The 27,016-nt window shown below is 38.0% G+C and overlaps 2 protein-coding genes and 1 long non-coding RNA gene across 3 annotated transcripts in view; 1 reads left to right on the top strand and 2 right to left on the bottom strand.

Annotated features, from left to right (window-relative positions):
• Positions 1-13,609, bottom strand: part of LOC137298912 (uncharacterized transporter slc-17.2-like) — a 20,168-nt gene extending 6,559 nt beyond the window's left edge. Inside the window, exons 1-2 of the mRNA XM_067831285.1 lie at positions 13,539-13,609; positions 8,307-8,348 (exon numbers count right to left, since the gene is read on the bottom strand). Coding sequence (XP_067687386.1) covers positions 8,307-8,348; positions 13,539-13,566 — 70 coding nt within the window. The 5' untranslated portion in view covers positions 13,567-13,609. The remainder of the gene's footprint in view (positions 1-8,306; positions 8,349-13,538) is intronic.
• The window catches only part of LOC137298915 (uncharacterized), a 20,211-nt gene extending 2,523 nt beyond the window's left edge, over positions 1-17,688 (top strand). The window contains exons 2-4 of the long non-coding RNA XR_010957769.1: positions 6,990-7,066; positions 11,426-11,502; positions 17,526-17,688. This is a non-coding gene — a long non-coding RNA (uncharacterized lncRNA). The remainder of the gene's footprint in view (positions 1-6,989; positions 7,067-11,425; positions 11,503-17,525) is intronic.
• On the bottom strand, positions 17,273-27,016 carry LOC137298914 (uncharacterized transporter slc-17.2-like). The gene is made up of 9 exons (XM_067831287.1): positions 26,894-27,016; positions 23,792-24,132; positions 22,076-22,309; positions 21,728-21,911; positions 20,780-20,916; positions 19,705-19,851; positions 18,534-18,666; positions 18,039-18,280; positions 17,273-17,710 (listed from the first exon to the last, which is right to left on the bottom strand). Exons 1-9 carry the CDS (start codon positions 26,904-26,906, stop codon positions 17,558-17,560), a joined length of 1,584 nt encoding a protein of 527 aa, XP_067687388.1. The 5' UTR covers positions 26,907-27,016; the 3' UTR covers positions 17,273-17,557.

Here is a 27,016-nt window from a genome sequence, read left to right as displayed (position 1 = left end):
ATAAACAATTCTGTTTGTTCCCAGGAACAGAATAATGTTGTAAAACGCGGTCATCCATGTTGGCTATTGGTTTATGGGAAATACGAGTGAATTTCCAATCCATACTTACTGTTAACTGCTTTTGCAAAGGAGTAAAAAGACAATACAATATTCGTCAATGGAACGGAACAGGTTCAGGCGAAGCAGACACATAGGTGCCCATGCGAGATATAGGTTACATGGAATAAGGATTACACTTTAGGTACTTTCAAACTTTCATGTGCCTATTTGGTCAATTCGTTTCGCAAACTGTCTGGTCAGCAATGACACATTTTTTCCAGATTGGTCACTCCAAATGTAACCGCCTTGGCACAATGTGCAAGCTTAATGACACTCCAAATAATGTTTTAAAGATCATGGCCTAGATTTGCGAGGCTCTGTTAGCGCTAAGATGGTCGTAAGTCAATATTAATATATGTTTATGTATCAACTAAGCATCAGTCAGGCAAAAAATGTGACAATTTGTTTCTTTAAGATGAAATTCCTGCCGTCCTAACAGTCATATCAAGCATATTATGCACTTTAATCAACATACACAAATAATACCACTAGCAGAAATAATAATCTCTACATATGATGATAGACTTGACATATTAAATTTTATATTAAATTTTACATTCCCTGTAACTTCAGCCCGTTTGCATCTCAGATTGTAATGTATGTTGTGTATCATTTTCAACCGCCCATCAGGTTACGGATATGCATCATCCATCACAGCAACATTGTGCTATGATTTATTTGTTAATGCTACTATTACGTTTAAAGTATCTTAGATTTTATTCAAGCTATCTCGTTTAGCATTTTTAATGAGAATACTTACCATACGGATTAAAGTAGACAAAGACACACACGAATACACATACATACATACTTTATGCATGCATGCATACATACATTCTCCTCTTACAAGACATAGAGAAGTACAGATCTGCACAACCGCACTGTGACATCATACTGCAAGGGGACTTCAACGCCAGAACAGGAGCCGGAAACCACTGCGATTACATTGAAAATGACGACGCCCACTACTTACCCATCGATGACGATATAAACTATATAGAAGATACCCACCTTCCACGTACATCTCAGGATCACGTGGTTAACAAACGAGGACATGCCCTCTTGGACTTCTGCATGTCAACTGGACTCCGCATATGTAATGGTAGGATAGGCAGTGATCAGGATCATGGACGCTTTACATGTTTTGCAAATAGTGGTAGTAGCGTTGTAGATTATGTATTATGCTCAGAAAGATCATTTGTATTGTTTGAAAAATTTGATGTAATATATAACGAAGTAGAAAGTACACACATGCCTATTGCCTACTCATTGAAAATAACAAAGCCTGAAGGATATGTAAACACAACATACGATGAACTGCAACGTGTTAGGTATTCTTGGAGTGACGATCAACGAGGATTATATCTTGACCATTGGAATCGCCAGAGAGACTCTATTGCTCAGGACAATTTTATATATCATATTAAATGTAATAACACTCAAAAAGCCTTTACATGTTTCCAGGAAGTGCTCCATCACTGTGTCGAACCGTTCAAGAGGCAGAGTTTTGGTACTCAGCCTGTTGTCAATCGCAACAATAACAATAGCTGGTATGACAACGAGTGTCGTGCTGCACGTGCAGCAGCCAGACAAGCACTTCGTGAACTACGTGACTCTAACAGTGAAATGAACAAGGACAGATACCGTGAATCCCAAAAGATGTACAAAGAACTGTGTAAACAGAAATCTGCTAACGTGTTTAATAATTTTGTACAAACTTTAAACAGTGCTTTACTATCCAAAGACTATCCAAACTATTTTGGTCTTATTTTAAATCATTTAATACACAACGTAATAATATCTCATGCGCAGATTGGAATGAACATTTTTATTCATTATTTCAGGGTACAAACTTTGCAGACAGCGAACAAGACTTTTATGCTTTTGTCTTTGACTTTATTGACTCTATTAATGACGAACTTATCGACAGTACAGTTGATAATGACTTTCTCGATAGAATTATTTCACATGAAGAAATTACTGAAGCTATTAATGATATGCAGCCAGGAAAAGCCCCAGGTTTCAGCGGAATACCCCTTGAGTTTTACAAATATGCACCGTCTGCGTGCTATGAGATGCTTAGATTATTATTTAATATAATTCTACAGACTGGTAATTACCCTAAAGAGTGGACGTTTGGAATTATTATCCCGATATACAAGAAAGGTGATCCTAATGAACCAGGCAACTACAGACCAATTACCCTTCTTGAAGTGGCATCGAAGATATTCGCCAAAATAATTTGCAACAGGTTATCAATTTGGGCCACGAGAGAAAATACTTTAGCTCCAGAGCAAGCAGGATTTAGAAAAGGTTTCCAGACTACCGATAATATTTTTGTCTTAGACACTGTTATAAACAAATATTTATCACTGCATAAAGGTAGACTCTACTGTGCGTTTATAGATCTAAAATCAGCTTTCGACTCAGTCCCCCGTAATGGCCTTTTGTATAAGCTATGGATTGGCAACGTTAAAGGTCGAGTCTTTAGACTTATTAGAAATATGTATGAAAACGTAAAGTCTTGTGTTCTTGTAGGAAATAATTGTACTCAATTCTTTGATTGTAATTTCGGAGTTCGTCAAGGCTGCCAGCTTTCCCCCTTTCTCTTTTCATTTTTTATCAACGACTTAGTGCAATTTCTTGAGCAGGATAATCAGTGGTCTATCAGTATCGGTATGCTGCAATTGTTTATATTACTGTTTGCAGACGACATAGTGATGATGGATAGTACAGTTAAAGGTCTCCAGAAAAGGTTAGACAAATTGTCAAGGTATTGTGATAAATGGCAGTTGCTAGTTAATTTAAATAAAAGTAAAGTTATTGTCTTTCGTAAGAAAGGTAAACTTAAAACTTATGAAAGATTGTACTATAATGGCCAACCCGTGGACATAGTTTCTTCCTACAAATATCTAGGAGTACATTTTTCAAGCTCCGGCAAATGGTATATTGCTCAAAAAACTTTAGCTCTCCAAGCTACTAAAGTTATCCAGTGTTTAAAGTCTAAGATATATAATTTCTATAACTTGCCTATCAACATGCTATGTCACATATTTGATGTTAAGATTCGGCCGGTTTTATTATATGGTAGCGAGGTGTGGGGTTTTCACCCCTCACCAGATGTAGAAAGAGTCCATGATCGTTTTTGTAAAAAGCTCTTATATTTACAAAGATCTGTACCGAATATTGTAGCACGTGGTGAGTTAGGTCGCCATTCACTTAGAGTTAACTGTTATGTAAAGATTATCAAGTATTGGATAAGACTCTTGTATCAAGATGATAATGTTATTCTTAAGAAAGTTTATTCCTACCAGTTATCATTAGCAATCAGGGTCTGAGCTGTTGGGCATTAAAGGTAAAGTCGTTATTATTTGAGTATGGCTTTGGTGAAGTCTGGAGTAAGCAGGATGTTGGTGTTATAAATCATTTCATTTCCTCTTTCAAGCAGAGATGCATAGATATTGATAAGCAGCGCTGGTTTGAAGATCTCCACAGATATAACAAACTAACTTTGTACCGCTCTGTAAAACAAGAGGCAGGTTTTGAAAAGTACTTATCTTGTATTTCTGTTAAGGTTTATCGCATTGCCCTTACTGCATTCCGCTGTTCTGGCCATAGATTATTCATTGAACAGGGTAGGAAAATAGGTTTAACCAGGGAAGAGAGACTTTGCCCCATGTGTATAGTTAGACAAATTGAATCAGAATATCACTTTTGTTTGGTATGTCCTTTTTATGATAGTCTAAGACGCTCCCTCATTCCTGCATACTACTTCACATTTCCCTCAGAAACCAAATTTCAACAGTTGTTAGCATAAAAAAATGCTCATGTATTATCACTGCTTGCAAAATATGTATTCCTAGCAGTTAAACTACGATCACGTTTTGTATTGCCAAATGTATAACTGATGTTCCAGGCGCTTTGTTGTGCTACACACTGTATTTCTCTTTTAAATGTATAATGGGCCAGTGGCCACCCATACTGTCAATAAACTCACATACATACATACATACATACATACATACATACATACATACATACATACATACATACATACATACATACATACATACATACATACATACATACATACATACATACATACATACATACATACATACACACATACATACATACTTCATGCACTTCATTACAGTCATGCATTGTCGATCCTTTATTCTATTACGTACACCAATTAATTCCCTTTCACAGGCTCTATTATACCCTGATACCTAATCTCGAACACTGATCCGGGCATGACATAATCACATCATCTAATTAGTTCTCGGCACCAAACAGGTAAAACATGCATGAAGTGTGTAAACACCACTGTAAGTTCCCTCGTGACCTAACCATATCTACCGCCAATGGGACCTGGCATAGTGTTTACCTTCAGCAGCAGGCTATCTACAGCGTATGTATATGTTGTATCGCTCCCTATTGTGATGCAATCCATGATGTTATCGTGAAACGATATCACAATAGGCAGCATCACAATATATACATGGGCTGTAGATAGCCAGCTATTGAAGGTAGACACCACATTATATCCCATAGGTGGTATATGTGGTACTTTGGTTGTTTTGTGTGCAGTTGTTTTACAGCGTCATAGCATTTCTTTGTAACATACAGTTCATTCATATGGTTTGATTGGCACATTGACGATGTGACCATAAATATTAATTCACTGTCAATGCATTATTCCTTGTCATCAACAAAGTACATGTATGCTCGATAGGTACTGCATTACAAATGGTGTTGGAAAAAGTGCTGTGAACACTTGGAACAAAACGCTAGGCACCTTACATGTGTTGACTGATAACAGTATTGTGTTCACGTTTAGCTCGTGTGTTATGATATGTATGATAACAACGTCAAAATATATTCTAAGTGTACCTATCTGAAAGCGTCTCACAGAGAGAAACACATCCAATTCAAGTAGCGATTCGTGGTGACTATTTGAATCCCATAAGTGGATCTGGGTTTTTTTTGTTTTTACTGCAAGATGTATATTGAAGCAAATACAAGCATAGACAAACTATGCCAAACAGAGGAAAGTACGACAGGTCCGCCATACAACAATATGTTATACCAGATTTTCAACCAAAGTAAACCGATTTTGCCCATTTCTATCATAAGTAACTCAGACAATATTCATACGCTTCCTGGTGGAATTAAAAACAAATATCACCACATTATACTTGACCAATTATAATGTTCTAGTCAACATTGTCCTGACATGGAACGGTTGAAAGACGAAATATGAATTTTAATTTTATATTGCGTTTAAATCACCTCGAATTACAACTTCGAACATTCAGACGGTCCTCAGACACAACAAACACAGTAATAGAAACATCCAGCAATGAATAGGATTTTAGAACTCGGGTCCGATCAGTTCCACTTTTTCGATTGTTAATTATCCGTGACCATGAATGAATTTTCCGTTACATCAATTTCATAATCACAAAATTCCTGTGACATAAGAGCAAATCAGTGTTTTAAATATATGTTTTCTTTTCGCTGATAAAACAGTACAGTTCAACAAACAGTACTTTAGTGGGTGATAAACACAATCAGAATGTTGACTTTGCAGGTTACACTAACTTATGCTGTTTAGCTTTTCTAAATATAGCAATTCATTATAAAAAAAACGTATCAAAATCGTAACAATTTTGTGACTTTAAATGATTATCAAGGGTTATCAGAGTAATACCCTATTTTAGTTCATGAAGTAAAAAATCATTGAGGTAAACGCGAAATGAAATCCTTCGGGCTTCTACAGGACAGTCATTGCACCTTACTCGAGCCTTGCAGTTGCCAAAGTCACAAAGACTCTGTCACAAATCATAAATTTTCTGTCGAAAAAATGACAGAGTCCACTCTCACTGTAACCAAGTTCCCTATCAGTGTCAACGGAAACGACGAGTGATCGAGGATATGTGTTGTACAGGCAGGCAGTTATTCAAACACGTGGAGGGTACATTAGATATAAAGTGTACAACATTCCCAGGTCACAAATAAACGTTTTTGTCTTATCACGTGCACGCAGTGGTGTCGGTGCCTCTGTCTAGCTCAATACTTGTAATAGGTACCATTTACACGCCGAATATATGAATTGAGTTCTTGTGCCACATTCGTTATTAACGCTCTTAAGGAGGCGCGTCGTGTTGTGTTATCGTGTGGTCAAAACATGCTCTTACAGAAACCAAAACAAACAAAAACCATTTTAATACAACACAAAAACAACAAGAAGAAAAAACATGTTGCTGTACCATTGAAACACACAACTTTGTGAAAATGACCATTTTTTCTTATTTTTTCCAGGTGTATTATTATGTACTTAAAGTGACACCCGTAACATTGATATCTTTAAGATTGAACGAGTTAACGTTGAAATATGTAGAACGTGCATGTCTCTCTTCGACATGTAGCTGATTATCCTGAGGTGTTCGGGTCAGACACACGTACTTCAGTTACCATGCATTTTGAATGTGAAGCAAACATTGACTGTGGAGCGCTTAGAGTGCATCACACGTTGAGTGTAAGCGTGAGTCAGCACCTGTACCGGTGGCTAAAGAACAAATAAATGTCTTGTTTGCAATTAATGAATATTTATGATATGTACATCTAATGACCTCAGTGCATCTATGTTGACGCCTAGACTTTACATCCTTCTCATTATATCGGCTTTCTTCTATTTTGTATCTGATGATTAGCAAACTATAACATGACATGTTTCGTGCTTGTAAATTTCTACACACACACACACACACACACACACACTCTCTCTCTCTCTCTCTCTTTCTATTACTCTTTTGTGTATAGTATGGAACTAGTCACGTGTTTTGTCATATACTGTTATTCTATGACTGACGTTGTTATTACAGTTACATGGATATCTGACATGCATTGATGGCAATTACATACATCGTTTAATAACATGTTGCAGAGTCAAACCAAGAAGGTATGTATTACATATCTCATAAAACGTCATGACTGACAAAACACGATGACAATTAAAGCTACTTCATAAGTTACGTGATATATATAAGTTTGTTTTGAGTATTTTAGAGAAGTTCATAATTCATGCTAGTATCATATAGTTTGTATATGCTGATGTATGTATATATGTATGTGTATGTGTGTCTGTCTGTCTGTCTGTCTGTATGTATGTATGTATGTATGTATATGTGTGTGTCTGTCTGTCTGTGTCTGTCTGTATGTATGTATGTATGTATGTACGTGTGTGTGTGTGTGTCTCTCTCTCTCTCTCTCTCTCTCTCTCTCTCTGTGTATGGATGTATCATGTATGTATCTATGTATGCGTGAATGAATTTATGTTTGTGTATCCGCCCACGCGTGTATGTGTCTCTGTGTATGTATGCATGCCTGTGTTTATGGCTGATGACACCGTTGTGGCAGACTAATGAGTCAGTCTAACTGTTGTGGCGGGCTGTGGCGGGCTGATGAGTCGGTCTAACTGTTGTGGCGGGCTGATGAGTCGGTCTAAGTGTTTTGGTGTACTTAATGCCTCTGGAATATTTTCCTAACTAAACAACAGTAAGAGTGAATATCATCCTATCCTTCACGTGTCAGTGTATGTCAGTTTGTCATATGAAAACGACTTCAAACCGTCTGATTCGTTTACAGACCTAACTAGGATTAATATAGGATTAATATGTATACGTGTGTGTGTAGTTATGAGTTGTCATGTTGAGGTTGGAGGTGTGTGTGTGTGTGTGTGTGTGTTGAGGTAGGGGTTGAGGAGGTGAAGCGTGATGAGTCACGATCAAGTACACACTTAAGAGTATGTAATTTCATCTGACTTCACATAAGCTGTTCCCTTGTGGTGGTGAAGTTCACTTCAGTTTACCTTTACCTACGAGAATTTTACACTTATATAACGATTAGCGAGAACGTGAGACGTTTTTGTACTAGCTCAATGAGATAAGATAATGTAGCTTAACATGTACACTCCAATTCCGAGCAGTCCGTGTTTTCATACATAACAGGTAACATTACTGAGCCACCAAATTACAATGATCAAGATCTTTAACAATGATAGTCAAAATGGTCTGTCATGCTCAATAAAAGTTATTGTTGATTGTAATTTTTCATTGCGAAAGTAGGAGCACATATACATTCTGCAGCCATGACTTCACGAAATATAAACTTATTGATTCACAATAACATCAAACACTTACCCGCATGGTCATCGCGTGTTCCAGACATGTTCGGTGTGTCACCTGGGTTTAGCAGACAGAGAAAAATGTAGGTTAAGTAAAGAAATTCTATCCTGCGTTGTGCTGAGTGAGACAGCATGAATTATCGTTCTTGGCTAACGAAATTCTTCAACGGTAATCAATGAACATGACACTCTGTACATTAAAAATGTGCGAAGTTAATGTGAAACACAACAGTTTTATAATTGGCAATTAAATGTTAGTGATGGGATACTTGTTTCGTATCATTTCAAAAAAGGGTAATTTCATATTAGAAGTAGATTTCATAAACATTTCTTGCACTTCTACCTTGGGAGAATACCTTCCCTGCTGCGTGTTCCCTTGACATTTTTCGCATACTAGATACCCATTGGAGACTTGATGAATATTTGCAGTTGGCAAACAAACATACGTGCCAAAGAAGAAGTCTACATGTTACAGAAGTAGGCCTGTTGAGCCTGTCAGAGGGAGGATGTAACACCAAAATAAAACACACACTCAACACACTTGATTTTCCATGATTATTGGATCAGGGACTGTCTGTGATATGATCATAAACTATACATAAACTGGAACTGTAGTAGCACAGTTAACAAAAGACGTGTCAGTGTCAGATTGAACACTGATAAATATATATACATAAAAGGCTACAGTCCTGGACACATCCATCAGGGTGAAACTCTGTTGTATGGTGGCCACAGTTCCAATACCATGCATGTTATGATTCTGTTCTGTTTGACTGTAATCTTTCTTCCTTTCTTTGGGGTAAGAAGTGGGTACTCGTTATATCTGAAACAGTTCGTCTTTCACACATACATGCATCCTATGCTCTAGATAGCATGTGATTTTATCGGTCACTAACTTCAATAATGTGTCTAATAATATGCTTGTATATAGAGTTATAATAATTTGCTATTGCTGATGTTTATATAGATCATACAGAACGTGTTGTTAGATATTTTTTGGAAATTGTATGTTTTATCCACAGCTGGTATGTATACATTGTGTGTTTTCATAACATGCTGAGCACCCATGCAGGCCTTAATGGACAGACATCTCCCATTACTTGAATATGATTCTCTACTATCAGTGTCCGAATGTGTAAAGTTTTAGAAATGTCATATGAATGTCTCGAAAGTAGTGTTTATGAGACACTGTTGTTAACGATAAAGACACAGACATTAAATCTATGTTCGACCGTCACAGGAACTGTTGCTCAGATATTTAATACAGTTTAAGTTTTGACAAAACCGACGGTAAAGCAATAATACTCAAATAAATCAACTAATAATCAATCATGACAATGAACTTCATGCAATTAAGAATAAGAAGAGTATTTATCAATAAATGTTTTCATATTCTACAGATACTATTGTTACTCATCAAATATGATTCTGTTGTCAGATTACTATTGTTATAAGGTTATTGTTATTATTGTTTATCGTGTACATATACTCATCTGTAGTTTCTAGGATAATGTGGAACATGGGATAAGTAGCGTCGCATCGTCTTTTGTATGAAACGGGTTGTAACATATGATACAAAACACTCTTACCTGTTTCAAATCAACCTATATTGAATTTCTGCACAAACAAGCGAGTTTTAGAACTCGGGTCCGATGAGATCCACTTTTTCGATTGTTAATTATCCGTGACCATGAATGAATTTTCCGTTACATCAATTCCATAATCACAAAATTCCTGTCACATAAGAGTAAATCAGTGTTTTAAATATATGTTTTCTTTTCGCTGATAAAACAGTACAGTTCAACAAACAGTACTTTAGTGGGTGATAAACACAATCAGAATGTTGACTTTGCAGGTTACACTAACTTATGCTGTTTAGCTTTTCTAAATATAGCAATTCATTATAAAAAAAAAACGTATCAAAATCGTAACAATTTTGTGACTTTAAATGATTATCAAGGGTTATCAGAGTAATACCCTATTTTAGTTCATGAAGTAAAAAATCATTGAGGTAAACGCGAAATGAAATCCTTCGGGCTTCTACAGGACAGTCATTGCACCTTACTCGAGCCTTGCAGTTGCCAAAGTCACAAAGACTCTGTCACAAATCATAAATTTTCTGTCGAAAAAATGACAGAGTCCACTCTCACTGTAACCAAGTTCCCTACCAGTGTCAACGGAAACGACGAGTGATCGAGGATATGTGTTGTACAGGCAGGCAGTTATTCAAACACGTGGAGGGTACATTAGATATAAAGTGTACAACATTCCCAGGTCACAAATAAAAGTTTTTGTCTTATCACGTGCACGCAGTGGTGTCGGTGCCTCTGTCTAGCTCAATACTTGTAATAGGTACCATTTACACGCCGAATATATGAATTGTGTTCTTGTGCCACATTCGTTATTAACGCTCTTAAGGAGGCGCGTTGTGTTGTGTTATCGTGTGGTCAAAACATGCTCTTACAGAAACCAAAACAAACAAAAACCATTTTAATACAACACAAAAACAACAAGAAGAAAAAAAATGTTGCTGTACCATTGAAACACACAACTTTGTGAAAATGACCATTTTTTCTTATTTTTTCCAGGTGTATTATTATGTACTTAAAGTGACACCCGTAACATTGATATCTTTAAGATTGAACGAGTTAACGTTGAAATATGTAGAACGTGCATGTCTCTCTTCGACATGTAGCTGATTATCCTGAGGTGTTCGGGTCAGACACACGTACTTCAGTTACCATGCATTTTGAATGTGAAGCAAACATTGACTGTGGAGCGCTTAGAGTGCATCACACGTTGAGTGTAAGCGTGAGTCAGCACCTGTACCGGTGGCTAAAGAACAAATAAATGTCTTGTTTGCAATTAATGAATATTTATGATATGTACATCTAATGACCTCAGTGCATCTATGTTGACGCCTAGACTTTACATCCTTCTCATTATATCGGCTTTCTTCTATTTTGTATCTGATGATTAGCAAACTATAACATGACATGTTTCGTGCTTGTAAATTTGTACACACACACACACACTCTCTCTCTCTCTCTTTCTATTACTCTTTTGTGTATAGTATGGAACTAGTCACGTGTTTTGTCATATACTGTTATTCTATGACTGACGTTGTTATTACAGTTATATGGATATCTGATATGTATTGATGGCAATTACATACATCGTTTAACAACATGTTGCAGAGTCAAACCAAGAAGGTATGTATTACATGTCTCATAAAACGTCATGACTGACAAAACACGATGACAATTAAAGCTACTTCATACGTTACGTGATATATATAAGTTTGTTTTGAGTATTTTAGAGAAGTTCATAATTCATGCTAGTATCATATAGTTTGTATATGCTGATGTATGTATGTATGTATGTATGTATGTATGTATGTATATGTGTGTGTCTGTCTGTCTGTGTCTGTCTGTATGTATGTATGTATGTATGTACGTGTGTGTGTGTGTGTGTCTCTCTCTCTCTCTGTGTGTGTGTATGGATGTATCATGTATGTATCTATGTATGCGTGAATGAATTTATGTTTGTGTATCCGCCCACGCGTGTATGTGTCTCTGTGTATGTATGCATGCCTGTGTTTATGGCTGATGACACCGTTGTGGCAGACTAATGAGTCAGTCTAACTGTTGTGGCGGGCTGTGGCGGGCTGATGAGTCGGTCTAACTGTTGTGGCGGGCTGATGAGTCGGTCTAAGTGTTTTGGTGTACTTAATGCCTCTGGAATATTTTCCTAACTAAACAACAGTAAGAGTGAATATCATCCTATCCTTCACGTGTCAGTGTATGTCAGTTTGTCATATGAAAACGACTTCAAACCGTCTGATTCGTTTACAGACCTAACTAGGATTAATATAGGATTAATATGTATACGTGTGTGTGTAGTTATGAGTTGTCATGTTGAGGTTGGAGGTGTGTGTGTGTGTGTGTGTGTGTGTGTGTGTGTGTGTGTGTGTGTGTGTGTGTGTGTTGAGGTAGGGGGTGAGGAGGTGAAGCGTGATGAGTCACGATAAAGTGACACCGTTGTGGCAGACTAATGAGTCAGTCTAACTGTTGTGGCGGGCTGTGGCGGGCTGATGAGTCGGTCTAACTGTTGTGGCGGGCTGATGAGTCGGTCTAAGTGTTTTGGTGTACTTAATGCCTCTGGAATATTTTCCTAACTAAACAACAGTAAGAGTGAATATCATCCTATCCTTCACGTGTCAGTGTATGTCAGTTTGTCATATGAAAACGACTTCAAACCGTCTGATTCGTTTACAGACCTAACTAGGATTAATATAGGATTAATATGTATACGTGTGTGTGTAGTTATGAGTTGTCATGTTGAGGTTGGAGGTGTGTGTGTGTGTGTGTGTGTGTGTATGTGTGTGTGTGTGTGTTGAGGTAGGGGGTGAGGAGGTGAAGCGTGATGAGTCACGATAAAGTGACACCGTTGTGGCAGACTAATGAGTCAGTCTAACTGTTGTGGCGGGCTGTGGCGGGCTGATGAGTCGGTCTAACTGTTGTGGCGGGCTGATGAGTCGGTCTAAGTGTTTTGGTGTACTTAATGCCTCTGGAATATTTTCCTAACTAAACAACAGTAAGAGTGAATATCATCCTATCCTTCACGTGTCAGTGTATGTCAGTTTGTCATATGAAAACGACTTCAAACCGTCTGATTCGTTTACAGACCTAACTAGGATTAATATAGGATTAATATGTATACGTGTGTGTGTAGTTATGAGTTGTCATGTTGAGGTTGGAGGTGTGTGTGTGTGTGTGTGTGTGTGTGTGTGTTGAGGTAGGGGTTGAGGAGGTGAAGCGTGATGAGTCACGATCAAGTACACACTTAAGAGTATGTAATTTCATCTGACTTCACATAAGCTGTTCCCTTGTGGTGGTGAAGTTCACTTCAGTTTACCTTTACCTACGAGAATTTTACACTTATATAACGATTAGCGAGAACGTGAGACGTTTTTGTACTAGCTCAATGAGATAAGATAATGTAGTTTAACATGTACACTCCAATTCCGAGCAGTCCGTGTTTTCATACATAACAGGTAACATTACTGAGCCACCAAATTACAATGATCAAGATCTTTAACAATGATAGTCAAAATGGTCTGTCATGATCAATAAAAGTTATTGTTGATTGTAATTTTTCATTGCGAAAGTGGGAGCACATATACATTCTGCAGCCATGACTTCACGAAATATAAACTTATTGATTCACAATAACATCAAACACTTACCCGCATGGTCATCGCGTGTTCCAGACATGTTCGGTGTGTCACCTGGGTTTAGCAGACAGAGAAAAATGTAGGTTAAGTAAAGAAATTCTATCCTGCGTTGTGCTGAGTGAGACAGCATGAATTATCGTTCTTGGCTAACGAAATTCTGCAACGGTAATCAATGAACATGACACTCTGTACATTAAAAATGTGCGAAGTTAATGTGAAACACAACAGTTTTATAATTGGCAATTAAATGTTAGTGATGGGATACTTGTTTCGTATCATTTCATAAAAGGGTAATTTCATATTAGAAGTAGATTTCATAAACATTTCTTGCACTTCTACCTTGGGAGAATACCTTCCCTGCTGCGTGTTCCCTTGACATTTTTCGCATACTAGATACCCATTGGAGACTTGATGAATATTTGCAGTTGGCAAACAAACATACGTGCCAAAGAAGAAGTCTACATGTTACAGAAGTAGGCCTGTTGAGCCTGTCAGAGGGAGGATGTAACACCAAAATAAAACACACACTCAACACACTTGATTTTCCATGATTATTGGATCAGGGACTGTCTGTGATATGATCATAAACTATACATAAACTGGAACTGTAGTAGCACAGTTAACAAAAGACGTGTCAGTGTCAGATTGAACACTGATAAATATATATACATAAAAGGCTACAGTCCTGGACACATCCATCAGGGTGAAACTCTGTTGTATGGTGGCCACAGTTCCAATACCATGCATGTTATGATTCTGTTCTGTTTGACTGTAATCTTTCTTCCTTTCTTTGGGGTAAGAAGTGGGTACTCGTTATATCTGAAACAGTTCGTCTTTCACACATACATGCATCCTATGCTCTAGATAGCATGTGATTTTATCGGTCACTAACTTCAATAATGTGTCTAATAATATGCTTGTATATAGAGTTATAATAATTTGCTATTGCTGATGTTTATATAGATCATACAGAACGTGTTGTTAGATATTTTTTGGAAATTGTATGTTTTATCCACAGCTGGTATGTATACATTGTGTGTTTTCATAACATGCTGAGCACCCATGCAGGCCTTAATGGACAGACATCTCCCATTACTTGAATATGATTCTCTACTATCAGTGTCCGAATGTGTAAAGTTTTAGAAATATCATATGAATGTCTCGAAAGTAGTGTTTATGAGACACTGTTGTTAACGATAAAGACACAGACATTAAATCTATGCTTCGAATGTTCGACCGTCACAGGAACTGTTGCTCAGATATTTAATACAGTTTAAGTTTTGACAAAACCGACGGTAAAGCAATAATACTCAAATAAATCAACTAATAATCAATCATGACAATGAACTTCATGCAATTAAGAATAAGAAGAGTATTTATCAATAAATGTTTTCATATTCTACAGATACTATTGTTACTCATCAAATATAATTCTGTTGTCAGATTACTATTGTTATAAGGTTATTGTTATTATTGTTTATCGTGTACATATACTCATCTGTAGTTTCTAGGATAATGTGGAACATGGGATAAGTAGCGTCGCATCGTCTTTTGTAAGAAACGGGTTGTAACATATGATACAAAACACTCTTACCTGTTTCAAATCAACCTATATTGAATTTCTGCACAAACAAGCATGTTTGCATGAAGGTTAATGCCGAAGTCCACGAATGCAACAGGAATACGTATACGGTGTCCGTTAACTGTGATGATGATTGATGGAGTGAGTTTAGTTTTACGCCGCGCTCAGCAATATTCCAGCTATTCTGGCTGTGGTCTATAAATAATCGAGTCCGGACCAGGCAATCCAGTGATCAACAACATGAGCATCGATCTGCGCAATTGTGAACCGATGACATGTGTCAACCGAGTCTTTGAGCCTGACCAACCGGATCCGTTAATCGCCTCTTACGACAACTGTGATGATGAGTATGCTGGACCTGCTATACTGAGATGCATATCTGTTCTAGTAAATATAATAGTCAATTAACGACTGATATTCCTTAACTTAGTTCACAATATATAGAATACCGGATTTTAATTAATTGTTAATCATTTTAATTGCACTAAGGCAGTTATGAGTAAACATTTGTGCGTCGTTATGAAACACTGTCCAGACACGAAAGTGTGTTTAGTTCCACCTAATACTGTACCCCCTACCTATCCTCTTTAAGTACTAAAACTATTGAAATTCCTTTATTGTTTTAATGCAGATATTTCACGTATTACCGCCACCCCATGTGCCATCCGCTGTGGTACTGTTTTGTATTCTACACCACTGTCAGTACAATGTGCTGGACCGTTTCTCCTTTAATTATGAACTTGAGGTATAACCAACATCCAACACACAGGTCAATAGCTTGGTATAGACCAAGTGAGATCCTATGAACATGATTCTCTCTCTATCGCCATTGTTGTTCGGACAGTGTTCGTGACTCTGCACACGACCACATCCACACGACAAGAACAAGGAGTACAGTCTCTCTGAGAGAAGAAACACATAAACGTGACGGTAAAACACGTGCTGATGTCCACACCCAGTTGCTGCTGTCGCAAATTTGAATAACGGGTCGTTCTCACGGCCCAAGGGCTTGACCCTCTGAATATACTGAGGGACAAATACATATACGATTACTGTTTAAATAGAATCGTTATACAATGTTTTCCTTGTCAGTTTCTCAATCTGAAATTTAGAGAAAAAGTAATCTCTAGAAATGAAACCTCCTAAAATGATTACATGGCAACAGGCGACACTACAAGGTTCACTTCATTTTTTTCGGTATCAGGATACGTTGATCACTGCCTTTTGTTCCAGTCCTATTAAAATACTCAGTCTATCACAAACATGCTGTGTCATCTGAGTAGTACAGTTTTACAAAACGGGTTCGCTTCCAAACTGCTGTAATGAAACATTAAACGCACGAGTGAACACCAAACACAGCGATGTAACATTCAATGAACATATGCGTTAAATACTAATCAAATATTTCGTCACTGCATTCGTGTTACATCTTCGAGTGAACGATTGGAGTACATTCACTGTGGCCATAATGTTTAATGTCCTGTTCATGAAAGTGGTTGTAGTGTACTTGCCTCGTGTAATTATAAGGGAGCATCCACGTACACAATCGGTATACGATGCCAACTAAAATAGCAAGACTGACCACTCGATCCCGTTAGTCTCCCACAACTTACTGAGTATCAATTGTACACTGAGCATATACATATAGAGACGACGTAGCTGTCATTGAAAATGACCCTAAACATCGGATATGCATTTTGTGAATATCTTTCGAAAAATCGTAATGTAATCATGAAAACAAAACAAACCACATTAGTTCTACATGTATATCTCATCACATATGCAAGTACCAGCTGTTGCAGGCAGGCACCTTCAAAGCCATAATAACCATTTTCAAACTTGGAATGTCACAGCTGCGATATCTCAGTATTGAAGGTGTGCAGGTCCAGCACAGACATCCCCACACTTAATGGACACCGCGTTCTTGTTGTGTACATCGACATTGATATCAACTCTCTTAAAAACATACTTGTTTGTGCAGAAAGCTAACATGTAATGATCTGAAACAGGCATTCGTGTTTTGTATCAATAATGAAAATGAAAACATTCACACGTTTGTCACAAAGGACGAAGGATACAGTAATGCTTCTTATCTCATTATTCTAGAAACTCAAAAAGCGTAATACATTACCCACATACTAAAAACACGAAGTATGATAATTCATTATTGCTAAAAAGGTATTTATTGCCACAACAGAATGTGTTCATCACATTTAAAGAAATCAATAATTGACACACGCCATACCATTCTGATATGAGAGGCAAACCCATGGTCAGAGTGACCACGGTGTTCATTTGCAAATTCATGGAAAGGACACATACGCTTTTGTAAATGAATGAATTCTTTAAATGATTTTAAATAAAGTTAACGAGAGCTGGTTTGCCAAAAGTGAAAAAGACATTTTCCATCTGAACAGATTGTTTGGAGTAGAGGCTTGAAGATTAGTCGTCATGAAGGAAGAGCTATCTCCTCCGCTTGCGTGTCCCTGATGACGGCCCACTTCTGTACGTGACCTTGTCCAAGAATCAGGTACACGACAGTCCCAAACCCAAGCAAACCAGCAGTGAGGAAGAACACGATTTGCCATTGTTCTCTAGTTTTCTGAAAGAAGATCAAAACAAAAGTCATCTTTGATTAAACTCTTTATCGAAAGTTGTTGAATGAGTATTTTCATAACGTCCCAAGATATATGTTTGAAGTGAGTGTGCACATGTGTGTCACCTTAAACAAACAACTAAAACAGATATCTATCATACAAATATTTTACTCGTATAATTGTTAAAACTTTCCTCTATTTACCACACGATCTAAACTAAGACATAAATATAATAAACACATTTATAAAATATCCCAATGTTCGTGCGTTAATTAAGTTATTTCCCATTGTCGTTTCTTGCATAATTATATCAAGATCAAATATCTTTCTTACGTCTATCGTTATCTCAGCAACAACATATGGAGCTAGTATTCCAGGAATCATACTAATGGCGTTGGAAACGGTCATAATTTTCGTGGCAAATATAGGTGCAATATCATAGAAGTTGATCAAGATTCCACAGAATGCCAATCCCCCAAGGCCTATGGCTAACGTCAGAATGGCCACGGCGATATGACTCTGGGTGCAGTCCAGATAGCTCAGTATGATCAGCAGAATACCAGGAACAAGATGACCTGCAAACGATGATAGATTACACATATAAGACACTCTTCGTGACCGTTCATATTGTCAAACTGACCACAGCTATAGTTCCCACTGCAGGTGTGTATCTATAGATCATACCATGAGTTTCAAATACCAGTATCAAATAAGATACAAAAGTGAACCAAATTAAAAACGTTTATTTCTATTGATGTCTGCCGTTTCATGACTACAGCATTCCACATGTGTGTTTACATAAAATGCTGCAAATATACGTGTACTTACCTATAACTGTCATGAGTTTCCTGGTATACGTTACGCTTAGTAACCGTTTCTCAATGAGGGCATCTGCACAAAATGACCCGAGAAGAATGACGAGGAACATGGCCAGGTACGGGATGAAGGAATAGGCGCCGTTCTGATAACACGATGATCAACGATTAGATAAACTGTTTCATAAGTAACATGGACAAAAGCGTGCACCGCCGTGAAGGTTTTCATGATTTGTTCACTTAGAGTTTTTCCTCATATGTCTTCGGTACTACATTATCCTGAGAGAATTCTCGAAAACCGTGACATAACTGATTGATTATATCACATCCACTTTGTTTCTTAGTCTAATCTCGTCACGATATGGCTGCAATATTGCCGATGTGACGTTAAATGTTAACTCACTCACTCTTAGTCTAATTTGTCATACATCCACAATTATCATATTGTCTCAACCTTAAACATGTTCTCAATAATGTTGACATTCATTTCTAATACATCGGTCAATTTGTCCAAGGTTGAGAACCAATGTCAGGGTGGGACTGAATGTTTCAAAAGATTCACAGAATTCGTTAATGCACAATGCATTCGTGAAAAGTAAATGGCATCTTTTCCTTCTATTACAACCAGATACTATCCGAGGAGCATAATCAAGCACATCCAAACGGGTGATCTAGACTATTACACTGGTTGTCACGTGCGTACATATTGATAAAGTCCCCACTGCACAATGTCTGAAGGTATATTGGTTAAGACGACATAACACCATAGTAAACTTTACTAAAATCACAGATGTGACATGGGACAACGTCGATGATGATGAATTCAAGATGCCATTTAGAACGTGGTCAAATCTAACACGTTATATTTGGGATTGTACTTTCTTTTTAACGTAAAGATTTTAGTACTTTTGTTGGGTTGAGTCGGATACGGGATTCGAACCCACACCCTCAGTGTCAGGTACCTAATCGCCAGCACGCAAAGTCAGCTGCCTAAACCGCTCAGCCACTGCGTCTTCTACACCTTACTGAGAAAGTGTAATCCAAAATACAACAGAGATTTATGCTTATGATCACAGTATTCGTGCAGCATTTTCTACTCTCTAGAAGAGTTATAACAGAAGATATTTACTTTCACTTATGAACACCTTCGGACCTGTTTTGATATTATACTCGAGACTACTGACCGATTTAATGTCGAATTGCAGTACTTCCTTCATGTAGATTGGCAGATTGGACATCATGAGGAGGATACACCAGTTATAAGTCACCTGAGCACAAACTATACCAAGGAAGGGCAAAGATGTGCATATTTTCAGCCACGGTGTAGGTACCTGCAAGTAAACCACATAATGCTATCACTGAAAATGTGTCGTTCTTGTTGAAACGTTACGTGAAACTGTGCATGTGATGAAGTGTTGATATTTGCAATGCATTCATATTGCAACATGAACGGATGTAAACGTGTCTGATGTAATTAGAATAATTTCCTCCGATGTATGACATTCGCAGATCACGTTTGATTTGTGAGTAGGGTAGATGAGAAAGTGTATTCGTCGTCCAAGTCGCGGCAATAAAATAGAAAACGTGTCATGATCCACGCATGCAAGAACCTATTTCAAATTCCCGGATTCATTCATTATGGCTCTGTGTACAGGAATGTGGAGTCACTGAAGATATAACTATATACGAGTCATATTCCCAGACCAAGCTGACATTACATGAAATAACTGAAAAAACGTTCAAAGATCGTTATATCGAACACCCTCACTCCTCCTTACTGGCTCGAATCTATCAGTCTCGCGTACTTAGCTTTAAATCACATTCAAAATGCACTGAGATTATATCTTGACCTGTTATGTCCTGAAATAGTTCTTGTGAACGTGAATCGTATACAAGTAGCAGAGACTCTGTGCGGCTGTGAATTGAGCAAGGACGGGTCCTTGAATAAAAGTTGATGTGTCATGCTCGAGGGACTGAAAGCTTGTATTCATACAGTGAAGCAAGGTATCACACCACCATATTCCAAAGAGAGGGCACAAACACTGGGCCCTTATATTCTATATTCTTGCATAATGTTCCAATAAATCAGTTATCCTGACGATTGGGATTATCAGATACAGTAACGAATGTTAAGTGAGGCGGTACACATCTTGGCAGGCAGCAACACTACCGAGCATTAACTCTGGACAAGTGTACAGAGAGACAGACAGACAGCATATACAACATACATATTTATCAGAGGAAAATGCTCTGACTTACTGACACGCGTTTTTGTGTCGACTTCCCTAGAGTAGCTTCAATATACTCTTGTTCCCTTGGGTGTATTCTGGGGTGATGTGCGGGTTCGTCGTACATGCAGTACATCCAGATAAATGTCCAGCACAAACCCAGGACACCTGGAAAAACAACCTGTACAAAAGGGACACAGGCGTATATGGTTTTTGTAATTATCAAAGACAGGGAAACTCATTTCAACTTAATATTTACATTTTCGTTATTTATTTTGCTTAAACGAGATTAAAACAAATGAAAATTGCCATTGTAAAATTCAGAACATAACAAAGAAGTATAATTTGTGGTAATAAATGGTATTATCAATGAATAACATTGGACAGAGTTTTAAAAGACAATCGTATATCAGATACATACTCGCATGTGTTGTTGATCAACACTTGCGAATTGTTACCTGATTTATCTGTTATCATTAACATTTAAACTTACCATAAGCTCAAAAGTACACATATCAAGCACATCGTATCCTTTTAAAACTATTGTAACCTTCCACCTGAGCATTTAGAAGTGCACTAATCCAAGTATATGAGCAGAATGATTATGACGTTTGGATTGTATTTAAACAATCATTGGAAAGCCTTCCATATGTATGTTTGTTCTGAAAAGCGTTTGCACAGAACTTGACAACAGTTGCATGATTGACAATTGCCAGTTTGTTTGTTGTTTAACGCCGCAATCTACAGTATTCCAGCTATATAGCAGCAATCTGAAAAATAATGGACTCTGAACCAGGCAATCCAGTGGGCAACAGCATGAACATGGATATACGGAGTGGGGATTCCATGACATGTGTCAACCATGTCAATTAGTCTGACTACCAGGCCTAGTTATTCGCCTCTTAAGCATGGGTTGCTGAAGAGCTGTTTTAACCGCATCTTCCCGGGTTTAAAAGAGAGTCAAATATACGGAGCTCACCATAAAGATAGAAGACGGCGGGCCATCCTCCAGCAAACTTCAGCTTGCAGAGGAACGCAGATAGAGGAAACACCAGAGCGGTTGCTGATATGTTGCCTGAGTATGTGATGCATATGAGCCGACTACGTTCTGTCGGAGGTGCCCACTTACCCCATACAGCGAATAAACCAGGAATAGTGAAGCCCTACAAAAATGACCAATTATTAGTGATCGATATAATATGATTTTCATAAATGGCGCTATAAAATATGTATTATTTCGACCTATAGAGGAAAAGCTGTTGTTTGGATTATATAAACCAATGTATTAGCAGTCAATGTTACGTGTTTCAATATTACAATTACTTACATTGAAGACTCCCATGATTGCTCTGAGTACGAGCACTGCCCAGGGAGACCACCAGGCTGTGACCGGTGTCAACAACGTCAGTACTGACATGAAGAACATCCCGATCGCCACAACTTTCTTTGACCCCCATCGTTGTACAATGATTGAGCAGAATATCTGAAGACTCATATAGCCCCAGAACAGTCCGCCCAGAACAAGGCCCTGGGTCTCCTTGTCCCAAACCAGCTCCCCGTCCTGTTCAGAAGTGGAAAGGTAATTAAAGCAAAAACAACATAGTCATTCCAGCTATATACTTAATATGAATGGAGATATTCATTGCACATGGGGTGAACACGAAATTGTAATTCATACGGGACTAACAAGAAACAGTTGTTTAGACCGAAAGGTTGGCAGCCTGTTAGTTGTATACCACGAATGAAGTTGATTTGATCAGTCGATAAACATTTGAGTGCATTTTTTTCCCACCCGCTAGAATCGAGTGGATAATTTAGCTGTTTCGTCACCCGACAATCTTTCACCCAGTCTACGACTGAACTAGAAAATCCGGGAACTGGTATCAAGATATCATCAATATGATGACACCTATCGACCGTATCAGCGACCCTCTCGATAGCGTCATATGCCTCTATGGACAAAACATTTTTTGATGAAGAGCCACAAAGGCCAAAGTTCTTTGATCAAACAATTGATGTAGAGACTTGCACTTGTGCAACAACGGTTCATGTAACAGGCTTAGACCTTAAGACTGAGTCTTGAACATAAGAACTAAAGTACCTTATGCAACACACTCTGCCGTCCATTTCGGATACTGTGTACAATTTCTTCTCATTTAGGTTATCAGATTGCTCTGCTGTGAACTGAGATATTGTAGTTAATATACTTTTCATTATCACATGACATAAGCCACATGTTACCACCACTGACGTTGTACAAAGTACGTCCGATGTAACATAATGAATATAATGTTTCCAGTATTAAAGAGCCTTTTTCCGAATTGATGATTGTTAAATGTTGACGCAGAAAGTTTAACTCTAACTGTTCATTATTAAAGCAGCGTGTCTTTTATAGTATTGCCTAATTCGTGGCTTGATGGACTCCCATTCATCATCCATACCTAAAGAATGGTTTGTAACCTAGATTCGCATTCATCAATAACAAAAGAATGATTTCTAGGATTCACATCCTTCCAAAATGTGAGAATGGTTCGCAAGATTCACATTCATCGATACCTTGAGAACGGTTTTTAGGATTCACATTGATCCATACCTTGTGGAACGGTTTGTAAGTTTCACGCTCATCCATACATAAAGAACTGTATGTCAGATTCACATTCATCCTTAGCTAAAACCTTTTGTGCATTTCACATTCATTCATAGCCTTGGAACGGATTCTCAGATTCACATTCATCCACACCTTAAGTATGCTTACAAGGATTCACATTCATTCACATCAAAAGAATGTTTTGAAGAATTCATAATTATGCATTCATTGCTTCATGATTCTGTAATGAGAGCTTCGTTATTTGCCGATTCCACGTATTAAGCAAGATTCCTGTTCCTGCCTTAAGTATGATTTATACCATTCGTATCCATTACTAAATTACGATGTCTTGTAGATTCATGTTCTAGAACACACATCCAACCGTACAATCTAATCATTACCTGATCAAGGTTTTAGTAGCGAAGAAACGGGAAAGACAACATGAATGATTCTTACCTCCTTCTCTCGTGTATTTTCTTCTGATGTTTGAGTACCACACGAATGGTATGGAGAGTCACCGACTGTGAGATTTTTCGCGACCCCATTGCCAAAGGACGTAATAGATATGCTTGTATTACTGCCGAGATACGTATATCTCGCTGAGTCGTTTGAGGAGAGACTGACATTGTCGATTATGGAATGGCCGTGCTTGAGGATGTCTACGGCAGTGTGGTTCACCATGCAAACGATGGCCATGCTGAGGTCGCCGCGTTGAAGGAAGGTGTTAACCATACCGAAGGAGCTAATGAAAGCTAAGAAATATCGGGTGGAACGGTACCAGGGCGGTGCGACGTCATCTGCAACATGTGCAAATGTAATGTTTGAGTAACGTGCTGAGATCCGTCTGATGGTCAAAAAGCATCATTGAAACATAGACTGCTGTTTGTTTCCGAGATGTTTTTTGTATACTTGAAACACATACGCAAACATAGGAATTCAAAACCTACCTCCTGACAACCCTTTTGCAATTTATCCAGCTCGCTCTTCATAAGATGAACTGTAACAACTATAACTTCATTACACCGTAATAATTGAAAACGCAAACGGTTTGGTTTTAGCAAAAATGTTAAACGGGGACGTGTGCGTTGAATCTGTTTTGGTCTATTTTTCTTTTCCTTTCCTTTTTGGGGGACGTGAATCAGAACCGAGTATGAAATCATTGTACATAAATTAATTATTTTTATGTTATCCTTTGCCATTTTGAGGATGATGCAATTGATTCAATTTTGAAGAATAACGTCAGTCTGCGTATAAACAAGTATGTCCTAAAACGTACATTACCTTTTGAAGTGGTCCAGGATACATGTTCATCGTGAACCTCTGACCGCTTGCCCACAACAAGGCAGATACGTCCACAAAGACGTCCTTTGAGGTTGAATGAAGTGTTTGTTAATGAAGCAGTATTGTGAAATACATAGACTTGTAACTCTCTCTTACAAATAGTGCAAACATTAGAATGAAGTGGCGAGTATCGTGGTGTCAATACAAACATTAATCACGGCTGCCAGCCTGTTATTTGTAAGTAACATCAGCAGCTGGACTCGGTGGCGGGGATATATTTTGTTATTGCCTGTCAAACATTCACTCAGCTGCTGTCAATCATTGTCATAAAAATGTCAATAAATCTCTCTGACAATTGTATAGGGAATATTATGGTTACGACTGTGTGTAATAATCCGAACACATGTCATAAGTTGTCAGAGAGATTAACAAGTGGGTGAATATATCACTACTTCAGAAACCGGTATTCACACGCAGTAATTTGAGCGTTTAGAGCCAAGTCAATTTTAATATCTACCAAAGAGATAGATCTTGAGGTGAGCTATAAAAACGTCAAGTGAGGGAGAGCATCTCAGATCAAATCATCATGAAAAACTCTTCTTGGAGCATTTTCTGCCGCGATTGCAAAATCAGTAAACACTCCTTATGGGCTAGGACTGACATTCGTTAGATGGGATGTTTTGTTTCTGACACATCTAAATAATCTACATAAGTTGTATACCTCTTGTCAGGAGGAAGGGGCTTTATCGAAATGGCATGTAAATATCCTGTCAAAATAGTCAATGTCTTGCTAATCCCCCTATTATTCCTTTTTGGATGAATACTGTTGTTTTTAGCACCCTAGGGGTAAAACTGTCATTCAACTGACATTTTGTGATTTGATAATTTATAAAATGAATGGCCATTTTAAGGACACATTTGTTTGACAGATGCTATTGTAGTTTTATAGCCACTACTGACCGGTACGAGTGATGAGGAAAATCCTTTAAAGAAATATGTAGCTGTATGCCTTGGGGCTTACTGAGTGCAACAGGTTGATACTTTGATTGTCACAGAAAACAATCAGTATCCTCTGACTGAATTGTTAACAGCTGGTAAGTGTATCATTGGTATTGTAAAGAATATCTGAAGGTTCATTAAATGCTTTTAAAGTGATAAACAAATAACACCACTGTTCACTGACAATTTAGATTGCATGATAAGACCATACACGGATTTGGATTGAAGCAGACCTAAACTAACTGAGGAACATTATCGATGTCTGGAATATTGCGAAACCGTTAAGGTGGAAAGCATTCTACAATATGCACAATTCAAACCGATTTTCGCGTTCCCAACCAGTCACACCCATGGTGATGAATCACGGCTATTTACTTAAGAGTTTATTTCAACGAAAGATATTTGACACTTGTGAGCTATTTTCAGTATTATTCCAGGACATTACAGACAGACGTTACACATTGTACCCGTACAGGGAATTGAAGCCGGGCCTTAATATAAGCCTCTTTTACAAGCACATTTGTAAATGTACTCCTGTAAGTATACGTGTGCATGTAAAGGCGTCTTTAAAAAGAACGCATTGCAATGTATATCAACTAGGCTACCCTACTGCTCCATCTCGTGCCTCACACACGTCATATGATAAAACACTAAAGGGTAGAAACTACAACCCTCTTCACAAAGACGGTCGAGCTTCACACGGGAATATGTCATCTTGGGGATCGGACATATGTACACTCAGTATGTTTGAGTGATACATCCGGTCTTAATTTCAACATTGTGTCAGTAATCGGGAACTAAACAGGCGCGTCAGACTAGTATCAACACAAGAAACACATATATTCCTGTTAGCAATGAACACCACCTCAAATTCGATCCATCTCACATCACCACACAGAGGAGCCGTTGTGTGTATTTTTAGCTAATGAACCGCTCGCCGACCGCAGGTTGGAGGCCTGTCGGGGCAAATGGCAAACCGCTATTCTTCGCAGGAACGTGTCATTAATGGCAAACAGAAAGTGTTGATCGTACTGCTCAAACCTTCAGCATGACACATCGTACATCCTTCCGAAAATCTCACGCTAACGTTGCGATTGACTATCATGCTTCATCTATGATAGACCAGTTGTGTATATCCTCCTCGAGATCGATGCTTCACGTGCATTCTCTAACAGCTGGTGGAAGACGCCACGATGCAGCCACATCGATGCAGTCACACCGTATTAATACACACGGGACTAATACGAAGGAAAAGAAACAAAAGATCTTTGACATTACCTGTTCCCGACATGCTTGCATGACCACCATACGTTCCAGACTGAGAAATGTTTTATGTAGAGTTGTGATTTTGCCGTGGTTTCATCAGATGTTGTCGTGGGTAAGTCAGCTGGAGTTACCGTT

Source organism: Haliotis asinina, chromosome 10, assembly GCF_037392515.1.
Source record: "Haliotis asinina isolate JCU_RB_2024 chromosome 10, JCU_Hal_asi_v2, whole genome shotgun sequence".
Classification (NCBI taxonomy): domain Eukaryota; kingdom Metazoa; phylum Mollusca; class Gastropoda; order Lepetellida; family Haliotidae; genus Haliotis; species Haliotis asinina.
This window is presented reverse-complemented; position numbering and strand designations above follow the sequence as displayed.